Source organism: Lingula anatina, chromosome 10 (genome assembly GCF_051362555.1).
Source record: "Lingula anatina isolate TDL-2025a chromosome 10, LinAna3.0, whole genome shotgun sequence".
Classification (NCBI taxonomy): domain Eukaryota; kingdom Metazoa; phylum Brachiopoda; class Lingulata; order Lingulida; family Lingulidae; genus Lingula; species Lingula anatina.
The window spans coordinates 12,198,095-12,213,689 of NC_141776.1; the positions used below are offsets into that span (position 1 = coordinate 12,198,095).

A 15,595-nucleotide genomic window follows, 5' to 3' on the forward strand; every position below is an offset into this window, starting at 1 on the left:
AAATTTGATGAAATAATGTCATTTTCGACCACAAGTTGCCTGCTTTGCCTAGCCTTATGTTTTATTTTTACGGAGTTCAAAATTTATTATCCATTACCGTACTGCACATTTTGCTTTAACCACCAAAATGTACTTTTTGATACAGCGTAACTTTGGAGATAAAAGGGAAGCAAAATTTGCAAAGTTCAGTTCATCATGAAAAGTAGGTCAAAGGTCAATTTCAAGGTCACAGTAAGATTGCCAATATATGACTTCCTATTCAAGTCCAATAGTAACTATGGACCTATCTCTGCCAGTTTTGGGGATAAAAGGGAACCAAAATTTGCAAAGTTCAATTCATGATAAAAAGTAGGTCAAAGGTCAATTTCAAGGTCACATTTAGATTGCCAGTATATGACTTCCTATTCAACTTCAATAGTAACTATGGACATATGTCTGCCAGGTTTGGAGTTAATAGAGAAAGAAATTAGCAGAGTTCAGTTCATGGTAAAAAGTAGGTCAAAGGTCAATTTTAAGGCCACATTTAGATTGCCAGTATATGACTTCCTATTCAACTTCAATAGTAACTATGGACCTATCTCTGCCAGTTTTGGAGATAAAAGGGAAGCAAAATTTGCAAAGTTCAGTTCATGACGAAAAGTAGGTCAAAGGTCAATTTCAAGGTCACAGTAAGATTGCCAGTATATGACTTCCAATTCAAGTTCAATGGTAACTATGGACCTATCTCTGCCAGTTTTGAAGATAAAAGGGAACCAAAATTTGCAAAGTTCAATTCATGATAAAAAGTAGTTCAAAGGTCAATTTCAAGGTCACATTTAGATTGCCAGTATATGACTTCCTATTCAACTTCAATAGTAACTATGGACCTATCTCTGCCAGGTTTGGAGTTAAAAGAGAAAGAAATTAGCAGAGTTCAGTTCATGGTGAAAAGTAGGTCAAAGGTCAATTTTAAGGTCACATTTAGATTGCCAGTATATGACTTCCTATTCAACTTCAATAGTAACTATGGACCTATCTCTGCTAGTTTTGGAGATAAAAGGGAAGCAAAATTTCCAAAGTTCAGTTCATGGTGAAAAGTAGGTCAAAGGTCAATTTAAAGGTCACATTTAGATTGCCAGTATATGACTTCCTATTCAACTTCAATAGTAACTATGGACCTATCTCTGCTAGTTTTGGAGATAAAAGGGAAGCAAAATTTCCAAAGTTCAGTTCATGGTGAAAAGTAGGTCAAAGGTCAATTTCAAGGTCACAGTAAGATTGCCAGTATATGACTTCCTATTCAACTTCAATAGTAACTATGGACCTATCTCTGCCAGTTTTGGAGATATAAGGGACTAAATGTTATAATTTCGGAGTTACCTTAATGTGCCTTAAATTTCCTACAGAAAAAATTAATTAAAATAAAGAAAAGGTCATTTTGGTCAAAATTCTTGAAATGGGAGGTGCTCTGAAGTTCCAGAAGTTCAAATTTGATGAAATAATGTCATTTTTGACCACAAGTTGTCTGCTTTGCCAAGCCTTATGTTTTATTTTTCCAGAGTTCAAAATTTATTATCCATTACCGTACTGCACATTTTGCTTTCACCACCAATATGTACTTTTTGATACAGCGTAACTCGAAAACCGTATGGAATACAAAAAAACGGAGACCACCTCCAGTGTTGGGCTTTACATGCTCTACAAAATGCAAAAAAGAATGGGTCTCTAGCATTAACGGTTCCCGAATTACAGACAGTTTTCAGTTTCGGTATCTTATGGCCGCTACACCCGTGAAAATGCACCGATTGACCCCAAATTCACACAGATGAAAGATGACCTGAAGGGTAATATTTTCCAATAATTTTATTGGTTAAGTCTGTGTGGTATCTGAATAACAGCGCAAATAAATTTTTTTTTGTAAAAAAATTCATTTTTTTGAAAATTTTTTGCCCGTTTGACCTTGAAATAAAGGTCAAAGGTCAAATCCAAGGGCATATTTGAAATCTACACATATGACTTTTGGAAAGCCGTCTGTAGAAATTTTTCCCATAATTCCTTCCGTAGGGTAGATAATTAGCATTTAATTATGCCATTTTTGGACAAGGGTGCATTGCAATGAGTGCCACACCTAGACCCCAATACCGACAAAGCCCAAATTTTACGTGGAACGAGTTGAGATTATAGGTGACCTAAATCCAAGAGATGGGTATGGGGGCCCTTACCGTCTAGGAGGAGAAGCGGTAACGGTAACATGGCGGCGGAGCCGGCGGAGCCGCAGGAGCCGGCGGAGCCGCAGGAGCCGGCGGAACGGACCGGACGGGACTAAAACCATGTGTACCGCCAGCGCTAACGCTGGTGGTACAATTATCCTCAGCATACTAACCTGGCCATTTAACAGACACATTAAATGAGGTAAATATCTTTGTTAAATTATGCCAAAAATGTAAATGAGAGCTACAAACAGCATGTCAAACTCATACGCCTGTATATAGCCATTTAAATCTGATTTCTTAACACTAATGGTGGACCTAGCTCAGTGGGGCTAACTGACCCAATGGAAGACCTTGACCCTATGAAGGACATTGACCCTATGGAAAGCTGAAATATTCTACTGTGTGTCCTTAGGTGGTCTTTCCACAGATAATGTTGCACATGTGCCGACTATGTCATGCATGTTACATTCTGGTCTACATAGTTGCACTGCCATTTCTGGTCAGCTTTCAAAGTTAGCTGATGCATCTACATGGCTTCTCGGTGCTACCAGAAGTAGACATGCAACCATGACCAGTGGGAACGGGTTAACGGTACATGTGCGTCATTATCTGTGGCAAGGTCCACACACTCAGCTCAATTCAAAATTTGGGCAAAGTGCACATATGTGATTGGAGGGATGGAGGGGGGGGGGGGGTAGAAAAACAACAGACAAAAAAATATCTTTGTTGGCTGAATGACTTTCTCTTTGGAACTATGCACTTTTTGGTAATCTTTTAACATGCAGATAAATTTTAAGAAAATTCCAGCCCACTTTCTTTTAGATTGGAATAAAAAAATAAAAGCAAATATATATAGTCGGAAAAAAGGGGGATGATCATTGTAGTGGTAATCAAGGGAATAAAAATGTTGTGAGCCTCTAGTTCTGTTAGTTTTTAGTCCAAAGAAGTTATACAAGATCCATTAAAGATTCAGTTGAGATAATGTCTGTGCATAACAAAAAGGATAAAACAACAGCCAAAACTTATAACATAAACAGCCACAACTATTTGTAGGAGGTTGACTCTTTAATACGTAAAGATATCTTCTACAAAAGACAATGAACTACTAACATCTGTGGATGAAATTTCACAAATTCAAGGGTGACTCTTAAACAGAAATGCCACTACAGTGTTGCCATCTATTGAAAAGTAAACACACCACAAGTGACAATAACAGGAGGGAAATTCACAGAGACAATGGTGGGTGAAAATTCCTAAGGCAAAAATAACTGAAATATAGATGTCACTACAGTAGTGCCACCTACTGAAAAAATAGACAAATCACAAATGACACCTACAGGAGGGAAATTCACAGCGACATCTATGGGTGGAAATTTCCAATGCAAAAAATGACTGAAATATAGATGTTGCTACAGTAGCGCCATCTACTAAAACATGGACAAATCACTAGTGACTTCTACAGGTGGAGAATTCACAACATGCTAGTAATGCAGAAATTCCCATTAGAAATGAATTAAATGTGATATGTTCATCAAGAATTTGAGACACTGGCATGCCAGGAGCTAACACTAGGAGATGCAAAATAGATGAAGATTCTTGAAAATTGGCAAAAAATCTGACTCCATGCTCTTATGCCAATTCAAAATTGTTATACAATATATATATATATATATATATATATTTTTTTTTTGTAATTATCCCCTGCCTTCACTTACATAAAACAGTATAATTATGAGATCTTTTTTGGGGAGAAATGATCATTACTGCCTTATGTTTACATACAAAATCATGCTGTACATTCTCAAGCTTAGAGAGCCTTGAGTGTGTGGCACTGGTATGGAATATTTAACAGAGTTATTTGGGTGAGTTTAGTGTAACAGTAACAAGTAATGTGAAGGTAAGTGAAGTGTAATGATAGTAAGTGAAGTGTAAGGGTGGTGAGTTTAGTTTCACAGTGGCAAGTTTAGTATAACAGTGGTAATTTTAGTGTAACTGGGGTGAGATCAGTGTCACAATAGTGAACAGGATTAAGAAAACTCTCTGGTAAGTCTTCATAATTCAATAAAAACAATGAAGTATAAATAAATAATAAATATAAAAATAAATTTTCGGATCAATCCACCCAATCAAACTTTGCATTGGAGGTGGTAAATTATTGCCAGAAATGGACCAGGAAATTTAACTTTCTTCTTTTTCTATACACATGCCCAAAGTTGTCTATACTGAGAAGCCTAACCATCCCCAATGCTCTTTCAGCAACTGCTACTACTACTACTACTACTACTACAACCACAAACAAACAACATATTGCTGGTTCACATCCTCACAACATCACAAAACACAGACAAAAACAACAAATTTATAAACAAGAGGAAAAAATATCAAGCAAAAAAGAAGGCATCCCATCCTTTTCAGAATCTGAAAATCTTACAATTAAGTCACGAAATCCTCCAGTACCTAATATAACTTTGTGATATATATTTTTTGCATCTGGTAAACCAACACAGACTTAGATGCCTTCTTCAAAAAACAACACAGAAGGATTTCAAATATAGTCAATACAGTATGTCTTTGATCTACTCATTTCAAAGCATACCAATTATTTTTTTTCTAAATAGTTTATTTATATAATTATTTATTTATTATTATTATTTTTTTTTAAATCTTAGTTACTGGAAAACTTAAGATTCATTTGTATCTTATTATGAAGCTTTTTCAGAAATGAAGGCAGATTTAAAAAGAAGGGAGAACAACCTCAAATATTCTCAAATGCATATTTAATCAGAAAACATTCAGGTTAGGATCACAATGCCACAGAATATGATATATGATTATGAAAATTAATTAAAAAGATGTCAACAAACTAAAATTTGTGGACAAAGGCAAATTGTGATAAAAGGGAAGATGAACTTTTATGGTCAAGCTTCATATGTATTTTTGTTGAACAGATATAAAAATGTACATGTATCTTTTCAATTCTTTTTTCTTTTCAATTATGGAAGCATAACATTTTTGTTTCTCTTTGATTTAAATGACATTTCGAAATGCCCCTAAAAATGTTTGCCCAGAAAAGAATTAAAACTGTCCTTTTTAAAATACTACTTGATTTTTTCCAAGGAAATCAATGACAGGTCAACATAAGTTTGTAACTGAAAGGCACATAATTGAAACAGTCACCAGTGCAGCACATATGATAATGGTAGGTGGAGGTACATCAGGGGACAGATATACATAATTTTATGAGGTAAGGTAAACATCGGTGGCAGTGGTGGGATCAAAACACTAATTGCCACACTAATTTTCTTCCAAACCTAAAAAAAGCTGTCAACATTCTCCCAATAAGTACTTTTGGGTTTTGAGTATTTTCTTTGAAAAATCAGCAATACTTGTCAAACAATAAAGACATCTATTTGACATTTTTCAAAATGTTCTTACTCCAACTTAGTGGAATACTGGGTGATGGTCATTGCAAGCTGCACAGTATGTGGGGAGGGAAATAAAACAGCAAGACACTAGCCTGAAGTTGACATCAAAATGTGCTACATTGGTGGCAACGAGTGGGATCAACATAGGAGTGACCTACCTGTGACACGCCAATTTTCCGACAAGCTTCCAGAAAGTTTTCGACATTCCTGCGACATTTGGCCAAGCTAAGTTTAGGCTGCAAGAAGAAGATGAAACTGCATGATATATCTACTCAAACAAAAATATATCATTATATGTCATTATGCTACATTTCAAGGCCAAAACAAAAATTCATATATACAAACAGGAGTCTGACTGTGAGCTTCACTTGTTCACTATTGACAATACCCTTGATTCTTTTACTCATGACAGATTTGATAACTTGGAGAGAGAGAGAGAGAGAGAATGCACGAGACTGTATGCAAAAACAAGTATTTTCCACCCTACCACTGCAGGTGAGGGCACATGTATGCTGAGCACAGAGCGCGGCCGCACGTGGTTGGCTAGATGGCACAGTACGACGCCATCCTTGAGGGCTCCTGAGAGGTCGTCTGGCAAGGTCACTTTTAATCTGCATTCTATGTTCTGTTGCCATAGAAACATAAATATATATACATATTCAAATGGGAATGTAGATAATATCATGCAGCACTTACATGACCTATTCCCTATTCCCATAGACACCAGTAGTCTACATAGATAGATCTAACTCTGGAGACCATCACTGAGTGCAATCAGCTTGACAGAATACTATCATAATCACCAGCTTTTCTGTATTCTAATCAATCCCAGGAGGCATGCCATTCAGTTAAGCTAACTGCACTCATAAGAGAGTCCCCACAGAGTCAAATGGATCGACATAGACCAATGGCATTTATGGGAATGGGAAATCTAATGTTTGTATAAAAATTTACCAGAAACAAATTACAATTCACCCTCTAGAAAATGTACTACTTCGTTTATATCTAGCAAATTCATCCTTCATTTAATTAAAAATGTTGATTTCAATTTGGGCTAAAATCAATGCACTTGGCTTAAATCATCTAGACATTAAGCCACAAGATACGTCAGGTTAGAATGAGCTCCAGGCCACCATTCACACATACGTAAGCTCACCTTTCTTAGGTTGTCCATCTGCTGTATTTCTTCCCTCACTCTCTCCATGTGTCTCCGCACTGTGAAGTTGGGGTTGAGGCTGGAATAGATGTCGCCCTCCTCCTCGTTGTGGTGAGTGTGACTAGCACCAGGTGAGTAAGCTGAGAAAAAATGGACCGAGCGTAAAATTCATGGCAGATATGGATACTCACCTACAGGAACTGAAAGCCACCTACATGGAACTCAGTTTTGAAAGGAGAATGTAATACATCTGTGCTTGTGAAGTGTTTCAACTGGATGAAAAATGGAATTTTTATGATACTACTCACTCTCAGTTGTAATCCTTAGATCTCGCTGACTGAACAATTTTATCTAAGTGGCACTGAGATGCACGTCTTGTGTATTGTGATGTTGAAGAAATAATCTAATTGAATTTTTGTAATTATCATGAATCAAGTTCTAAGAATCTTAGCTGAAAAGATTTTCATGGTTGGCTCGTCTTGGTCACTGTAGGAGTACAGCCCTCTAGTGGTTACATATAGACCCACATCATAGTGACCCAGATAAGAGTGAAATGAACTTTTTACTTGCACATTTATGAAGGTCATCAGTTTGAGATTAAAAAAAAAACAAGGCAGCAAAGCTGTCAAATGTACAGACAAAAAGAAGGAAAAAAACAAAATAGGGTACAGTCAATTCTGATGCAAAAGTACATTATGTTAAACTGCAAATTCAACATCAAATTTTAATTATGCTCAACAGGTAATTCCAATGTAAGTAAAATGTGTAACAAGCATAAGGCTTCAGCCCCATAGGAGTTCAAGTTCACACTCTGAAAATGTATAACTTCCAGAAAAAGAAGTCAATTTGACTGCTTTTCTCAGGCTGCATTTTAGTCCTGTATTTCTTTTTTGAAAGTTTGGCAATCATAAGTAAGATGGTTTTCCCATAATGGTTTTCATGGCAGCAGCACCCAAAATTGTGAGTTCTTCTATTCTGATGCAATATTACATAATGGTTAACAGCATAATGACAATCAATTTTTAATAATAAAATAAAGGTATCATGGATTTTCAGAAAATGTGACTAGCATGGGTCTTCAAGCCTGTGGAACTTCAAAGTCACACCTTGAAAATGCCAATATGTGAAAAATTAAACTTTCACAAAAAATCTGTTTAACCGACAGAAAGAATTACCAAACAGATTGCATTGCCTACTGAAGCTGTATTTAAGTCCCATGTTTCTTTCTGTAAGTTTGAGAACAGTAAATGACATGGTTTTCCTTAAATGGTCATCATGGGAGCAGTGCCCAAAATAGGTTTATTTTCAAATTTTGATGCAATATTACATTATGTTTAACAGCATAATGATCATCAATTTTTAATAATATCATGTATATTCAGAAAATGTGACTAGCAAAGGTCTTCATGCCCATGGAACTTCAAAGTGACACCTTGAATATGCCAAAATGTAAACTAGACAGCACTGTGCTGAAATGGGTTTATTTCCATTTTTAACACTTTTTTAATATAAGATGAAATAAACAGTTTACTGCCATTTTTATATGATCAACTAAGAAAATTGATGAGATGGGACAAATATCAATAGAACTGTGTCAAATGTCCAATTTCCTCCATTCTGACATTCTGAACATAGTAAATGATTGAATCTGACTGATATGAGTTTATTTCCATTTTTGACACTTTATTACACAATACACGATAACAAGTTTACCATCATTTCTACATAATCAACTAACAATGTTGTAAAGATGCAGGAAATGTCAAACAAACACTTCTATGTGTCTTATTAATTAAATAATAAGACTGTTAACATGCCTAAGAATTGAATTTGAGGAAATGTGAAAAAACAGCACGACTTCTAAAACAATGGCCCGATTATACTAATTTTCAAACTCAACCTGCATTTCAGTAAGATTGACCACTCCTGTGAGTTTAATGACAATTGGTCTATCTGTTTTTTCTTATATTGTGTTTACAGTGTTGCATATATGCTAAAAAGTGAAAAAACAGCATAACTACTAAAATAGTGGCCCGATCATGCCGATTTTCGAACTTGGCCTGCGTTTTAGTAAGATTGATTACTCCTGTGAGTTTCATGACAACAGGCCTATTGGTTTTCCTTAAAATGTGTTAACAGGGTTGCATATATGCTGAAAAGTGAAAAAACAGCATAACTTCTACAATAATGGCCAGATCATGCTGATTTTCGAACTTGACCTGCGTTTTATGAATATTCATCAGCTCTGTAAATATAAAGCCAAAAAGTAAAACTGCCCTCCACTTATCGTGTTAACAAGGAAAGTGCACGGCGCCAGCATCGGCATCGGCGACGGCGACGACGGCGACGACAGACGCAGGTGATGGCAATATGTACAGACACATCTGTGTCTGTACATAATTATACTTCAGGATATTTTAAACAAAATTTAGGCAGTTACCAAGGTTGTCAACAGTACAGCACTCGAAATGGACAGAACAACTGATAAAAATATCATGATGAACAACAGAATAAAATCTAAACTACTAAAATATATAGAATACATCTTGTTGGTGTGGGGTTGGTAGTTCCATGTTAGTACAACAACTTACAAATCTAGGAAACAAGACAGCTACTACGAGTAAAATTTCTGCCTCCACCTTCTGATGACCATGACAGTTAACATTTACAGATACACATAAAACATTTTTTCTATGGACAAAGACTCTTAAACCAACAAAAAGAAGGATCTACCTGCTAAAAAAGACATTAGTGAAAGGTTTAATATCCAAGCATTCCATTTTTTCATCATCTGGTACAGGAAAATTTTTCATAAAATTCAACATGCAAGGGTCTGAATTGTAGTATTCTAAACAAACATCTAAGTTTTTAATCCTTCATGAAAACATGCACAAAGTCGGGTTCACATTATGTACATGACAGCTCAGTTTACAAGAAACAAATATGAAAACTAAACTGGATAAAGGTAGTTAAGAGAAATATTAGTAATCTTCTTATAAATTAGCACGATTTGATATGTTCTCTTTTTGCACTAAAACATTTCCATGCACTAAATAACAAATGATGTAACAAGTAATACTTTGAAATATTAGGGGTACAGCTAAAACTTTCTCAAGACAGATAATCATCCAAAGAATACATTTTCAAAGACAAAATTTAGACAACTTAAATTAGACATCAGCTTTGAAACAATAGGCCTTTTGCATTAATTTAAATGACTAGATGTTGTCTTCTTTTGTTAAATGAAGATCTTGTTGTTTAATGAAGAGTTTGCTCTCCAGTAAAAAGAATGCTGCAGAACAAGTTCTTCAGTAAACAAAAGAAGTCAACATCTTGTCATCCAGCTGCAAAAGGCTATTACTCTTTAATGTTGTAAAATTTTCATCAGGCACTGATTTTTTGTGTAAAGCAAAAATGCTTTTTATAGCTTATAGCTCTACCCCCATTTCTTTATTTCTAAGGTTAGAACAATAAAAGCAGGCCCCGTACCACTTCTGGGGTAGAGGTTAAAGTTGCCAGCACCACTAAGGGAAGAACTATTGTTGGTAGTAGGAGTAATACTAGTAGTGGGTGTGGAAGCAGTACCATCTTGGCTGCAGGTGGAGACATCTAGGCTCTCGTCTGCTGACCTTGACCCTGTCGATGTTCTCTGTAAAATTGGAAGGGAATGATTATAACTGAACGGTTCTTTCCCACATATTTGAAGATATTTGCCACGTGTAATTTTGAACAAAGATTTCAATACTGTGAATAAAATTACACAGCTGAAAAATAAGTGTAAAATTATTCTCTATTAAACTACCAATGCAATGTAAAAAAAATATTTCATCTAAATTAAAGTTATCAATTTAATGTTTGTATTTAAGTCTAAATAATTGCTTCTGCCAACCTACATAAGTATTGTTTCAACATTTTCTTTTATAAAATAGGTCCTATATTCTCATTAAAGTGCACAGCTATTTGTTTTATCTTGTGACTCATATACAAACTACATCACACACAAAGAGCCAACACAGAGCTAGGCAAAGAAAGTTAATTTCTCGCATACACAATCTACAAATCTTGCTTCATTTCTCTCTATCTGGTGCTTGTATTGTACGTTTGCAACCCAAAGACTATCACGGCAGGGTTTCTACACCAGACCATTCTTTAAAATGTCATCTGATGATGATAATCCGTCTTTTTATATTTGAACATAGTCCTGATGTGAACACAACCTACCCAACAAAACTGAGACAAAATAGTCTAGATCATGAAATAGTACTTGTTTTTATAATACAAGGAACTTTGCAGAACTGCTGGAAAATTCAACTTAGAAATATGACAAAAAATATATGCCATGTAGCAATAATAAAACTGCTACAAAAATACTACAACTTAAGTGAATGATAAAAGTATACAATAACAAAGCACTTGTATCTGGAAAACCATGCTCAAGCAATAGGAGGAACCTTTCAATAAGCAATGGTTTCTGATAAAGCAATAGTTGTGGATGCTGTTAGTGACAAGCAAAATTGAGTGAAGGTGGGAAGAAAAAAAAGCTGGGCTCATTCTATCAGAATATATCTAGCCAAATGTTAAACGTTTTTAAGTGGCCGAAGAATGAGTACAAAAATTACATTCTTGGTTTCTTTTCTTTTATTTTGGAGAACTGTAAAATTTGATATGGTAAATATTACAATTCCAGTATTATTCTGGAGTGAGCCCAAAGGTGGAAAAGAATCTGACAGAAGAGAATAATATATTTAAATCAAAACAAAATGCAACAATTAAAACAATTTAAGTGAAATGCATAGTGTACCAAAATCTAACTGATAAAACTAAAAGACATCGAATTCTAAAATTCAGTAAATAAATAAATAAATAAATAAATAAAAATTACACCGAGTGACCCCCTAGAGTTTTTTAAGCACAGTTTTTTTCATCCCCTAAAATCATAGTGCATGTAACTAACTTACCCTATACACAAAATTATGCACAGCCTCTTTCTGAATTTTTTTGATGCGCTGTTTTTCTTCTTCCATACGCCTACGCACCATTTGTGCTTCATGTCGCTGCTGCTGAAGCAAGGCTTCGCGGCGCTTGTGAAATTCTTCCTTCTGAGTGATTTGAAACAAAGGTGCAGAACAAAAATCAAGGCATTTACCCATGCACCAAAATTACTGTTAGTTGGTTTTGAAGTTGGAAAAGCACTTTTTTCATTTTGAAAGGAATTCTGTATGCTTGCGTTTATAGCAAATTGGTAACAAACACAGTAAATAAATAAAAATCAATCAGTAAATAAAATGAAAAATGAAATAAATAAATAGATACAGAAATAAATAAATATATAAAATACTTAGAAAAAGTTTTTTTCACAAAGAGAAAGTTGCATCAATGTACATGCCTCATTACAAAAGTTGTCAAAGTTCAAGACAGTGTAAGACATTTGCATATCATTTCCATAACAATTTGCATACTTCCATTCAAAGAAATAGAGGGCAGCTGTGTCAGCCAGTGACATCCAATCAGAAACATTGTAACATACAAGCTGGTTATGAGTTTGCTATGTAAATAGTAGCATTTTACAAAATATAAATATTTTCATGAAGTAAATGAAAAAAAATAGTTTGGCAGACAAAATTAACAGCAAACTACACAAAAAAAGGCCTATATGACACATATTAGTATTTCTTAGTTACATGAAATATTTCTGGATCCCTGGTAAAATACCTAGTGGCCGTCCCTGAATGTAAAATTAACCTCATCTTTTATGTACAGAACAAACTATGAAATACCATCTTAGGTTGAGGCAGCTGTGAATGACTTAAGTTGTTTTGAGCCTTAGCAGTCCACCAGTCAGGGGTAGACTGATGACTATATGGCAGTCCATCAAATTATACTCTCAAATATTTGACTGTCTATGTTTACTGGATGCTTGAGGAAGTAACTGCTCATAGCAAGATCAGTACATGAACAAGTCTGGAGAATTCCAAATCCTTCAAATCAGTGATGTGGCCTGCTGTATTGAACTGGTACAGTCTAAAATAGTGCCCAGGTTGCTTTCATAAGGAACGGACCAGGAGGAAATGACTGTCAGCTAGGTCGCAGTGAAAATATGGCAGTGTTGAATTGCACCTGACTGTTATTCTGCAAGGGGTGGGGATTGGGGGGGGGGGGGGCGAGATGGGGATCAGGAGGGCAATCAGCCTGATAAAAGTATATGTTGGTTTAAATGGACTTACCGCTGTTCCACTGTGATTTATCACGGGAGGCTGGTAGGTGTAACTTGGTCCAGGTGATGTGGGACTACCAGGAGATTCTGTCACACCACTGAAAGAGGAAAGGACCAGAACATGGATTAGTATACAAATTATGAGGTTTATTAGACTGCCAGCTGATGTAATAACACTCACATTTTCTGCAGTCCATTCCTGGAAGGTCCTTTTTTATACTCTATAAAGGTCGATAGAACTATTTGTGTGCCTTAAACTTGCACTGCACAAACTTACTTATTCCTAGCATAGTCTTGAGATTCTTGACTGGAGTTCACATCTTGGAAGGAAGAATTGACGACTTCGTGCCCTCTGTAGTTGTTATTGTTATTGTGAAAGCGTTGTTTATCCTCCACTAAGTACCCGGCTGGTGGCGTGCTGGAGGCAGCATCCGGCGTGACAGGACTCTCCATTGGTAACCTGTGACTGAAGATATGATAAGTATAATGTTGTAATGACTCAGACCAATGAAAGCATATCACAGACTATCTTTTACTCAAATGAAAAGATTTAGATTTAACCAAATAGCTTTAAATTTAAGTAATTTTTTATCCAAAAGATAATTTTAAGTGACAAACTAGAACCATTTTTACATATATTTTTTATTATATGACGCTTTTGGGGGAAAATTATAAGCCCACATGAGCTTAATGCTCGATCAATTTTTAAATTAACTGCCCACTTCAATCCGGTATTTCATCTCTGCACAATCAGATTTCAACAACAGGATATTCAGCTATAGCACACATCTCAACAAAAAGTTTTCAACATTATCACATGTATATAAATAAAACGGTCAACATTAACAGCTGGGATACCAACACCCTGATTTTGCAAGCCAATATAACAAATAAAGCAATTACTCTCAGATTTCAAATAACTATTCAAATAGTTTGAATTCTTTTAAAAAGAAAAATTTAGAATGAAATATGTTTGAAATCAATGAAAGCACCACATTATTACAGCCCAGTAAGGCAAAATAAGTAATAATTTGTATTTTATTAAATCGATCTTACTTGAGCGGACTAGATGATTCCTCTTTTCCTTCGTAATTTACAGTATTTACAACAACAGCAGCAGCATAGCTAGAAACAACAACAGCAAAAGCAACATCTTAACATTAACAATACAACAGGTAACATCCATGAAGCAACAGCATGAAGCTATATCATACTGATGCCACAAAATAAATAAATAAATAAATTCCATCAAACAACATCCCTAAAAATGGTTAATGACGATCTTTTTAGAAAAGGCATTACTCTTAATTTTGATTAAACATTCCAATCTCTTTTGTCAAATTTTCCAATTAAGACCAAATTAATATGTGTTCTTTACATCCAAATGTCAAACCTGAAGAGTGATTTTTTTAGTCATTAACCATACCCCCCTCCTCGACCATAAACAACTAAAATATCAAATTTCCACTTATAATACTATTTTACAAAGAAAAAAAATCAAAAAGTGAAAAAAAATTGTTTTCATGCATCACTCCAGAACAATTTCCAGACAAACACCATAGACAGTGACAGTCTAGCAATAAACCGATGACAAGTGAAGGCGGATCATACAGGAGCCAGAAAGCCCCCCCCAGCGCCTCCCCCCCCCCCCACCAGCCCCTTCATTAACCCATGACTGTACAATCACAATCTACAGCTTGTGAAAAAGCCAACATAAAGCACCACTACTAATGACCATTAAAGTACAGGCACTAAAGCAGCACTGTTCTGGGCTCAGTATTTAAACTTTATTTAACTAACTAAACAAAAATGAATATAAAAAATTGCCATTGGTTAAAAAGGTTTCACCATGACCACGTACACAGAGATGAAAGTGGACCTTGTGAGAAGAAATTTGTTGAATGCAAGCACCCATGGCGTCCAGCTCTATTGGGGGGGTGGGGGGGGGGAGCATAAACACAACACCCAAATATCTAGATAAATCTCAAAGACTTTCATCTCTCTATATTCAAGCCTGGTGAGAGCCTCACTACAACAAAAAGCATCAAACATCCCAGACATCAAAGCAGACAAATGTCACTAACATCAAATACAACTTTTTTATTTTATTTCTGCTGACGATTTTGTCCTTGTTTACAAGAACCTGAATACTTTTTCATTTACAAATCACATGTGATCACAACAACTGACTCTTTCACCAGCAAACAGTGGCAATCACCTGTTGCTAAGGTAACAGTTATCAACTGTCAATCTCCGCGGTCTTACCACCTCCGCCCTCCAGCCTCTGTGTGAGCAGCGTTAGGAGAAGATAGAGATATTTTCACACTTCATGGCTCAATCAGGTTTTATTAAGGTCCCATTTTAGTCCAATTCCCCACCCCTACCTTAATACTTAATACAAAAGCACATCTGATTGCTTGTGTAAGATAGTGCATTAGTTGAGTTCAAATCAAGACATGCAATAAAAAACAATGAAAATATAAAAAATAGATTTTTAAAATATGACATTATTTTTATAATCAAAGGATATGAGGTTCAAACAATTTTATCTATAAATATTTTGAGTGAAAGGAACAAACTGTCCTTCCACTTCAATACCAATTTCATT

General features: G+C 35.4%; 1 protein-coding gene across 3 annotated transcripts in view; it reads right to left on the bottom strand.

Moving 5' to 3' along the window:
* Positions 1 to 15,595, bottom strand: part of LOC106163583 (leucine-rich repeat and calponin homology domain-containing protein 1-like) — a 39,703-nt gene that overhangs the window by 9,734 nt on the left and 14,374 nt on the right. The window contains exons 10-17 of one of the 3 annotated variants that reach the window (XM_086996901.1): positions 14,044 to 14,112; positions 13,265 to 13,453; positions 12,998 to 13,085; positions 11,732 to 11,872; positions 10,359 to 10,422; positions 6,774 to 6,913; positions 6,105 to 6,242; positions 5,776 to 5,853 (exon numbers count right to left, since the gene is read on the bottom strand). In XM_086996901.1, coding sequence (XP_086853027.1) covers positions 5,776 to 5,853; positions 6,105 to 6,242; positions 6,774 to 6,913; positions 10,359 to 10,422; positions 11,732 to 11,872; positions 12,998 to 13,085; positions 13,265 to 13,453; positions 14,044 to 14,112 — 907 coding nt within the window. Of the gene's footprint in view, positions 1 to 5,775; positions 5,854 to 6,104; positions 6,243 to 6,773; positions 6,914 to 10,262; positions 10,423 to 11,731; positions 11,873 to 12,997; positions 13,086 to 13,264; positions 13,454 to 14,043; positions 14,113 to 15,595 lie in introns of all 3 variants that reach the window. The other 2 variants (XM_086996900.1, XM_086996902.1) reach the window with 2 other exon arrangements.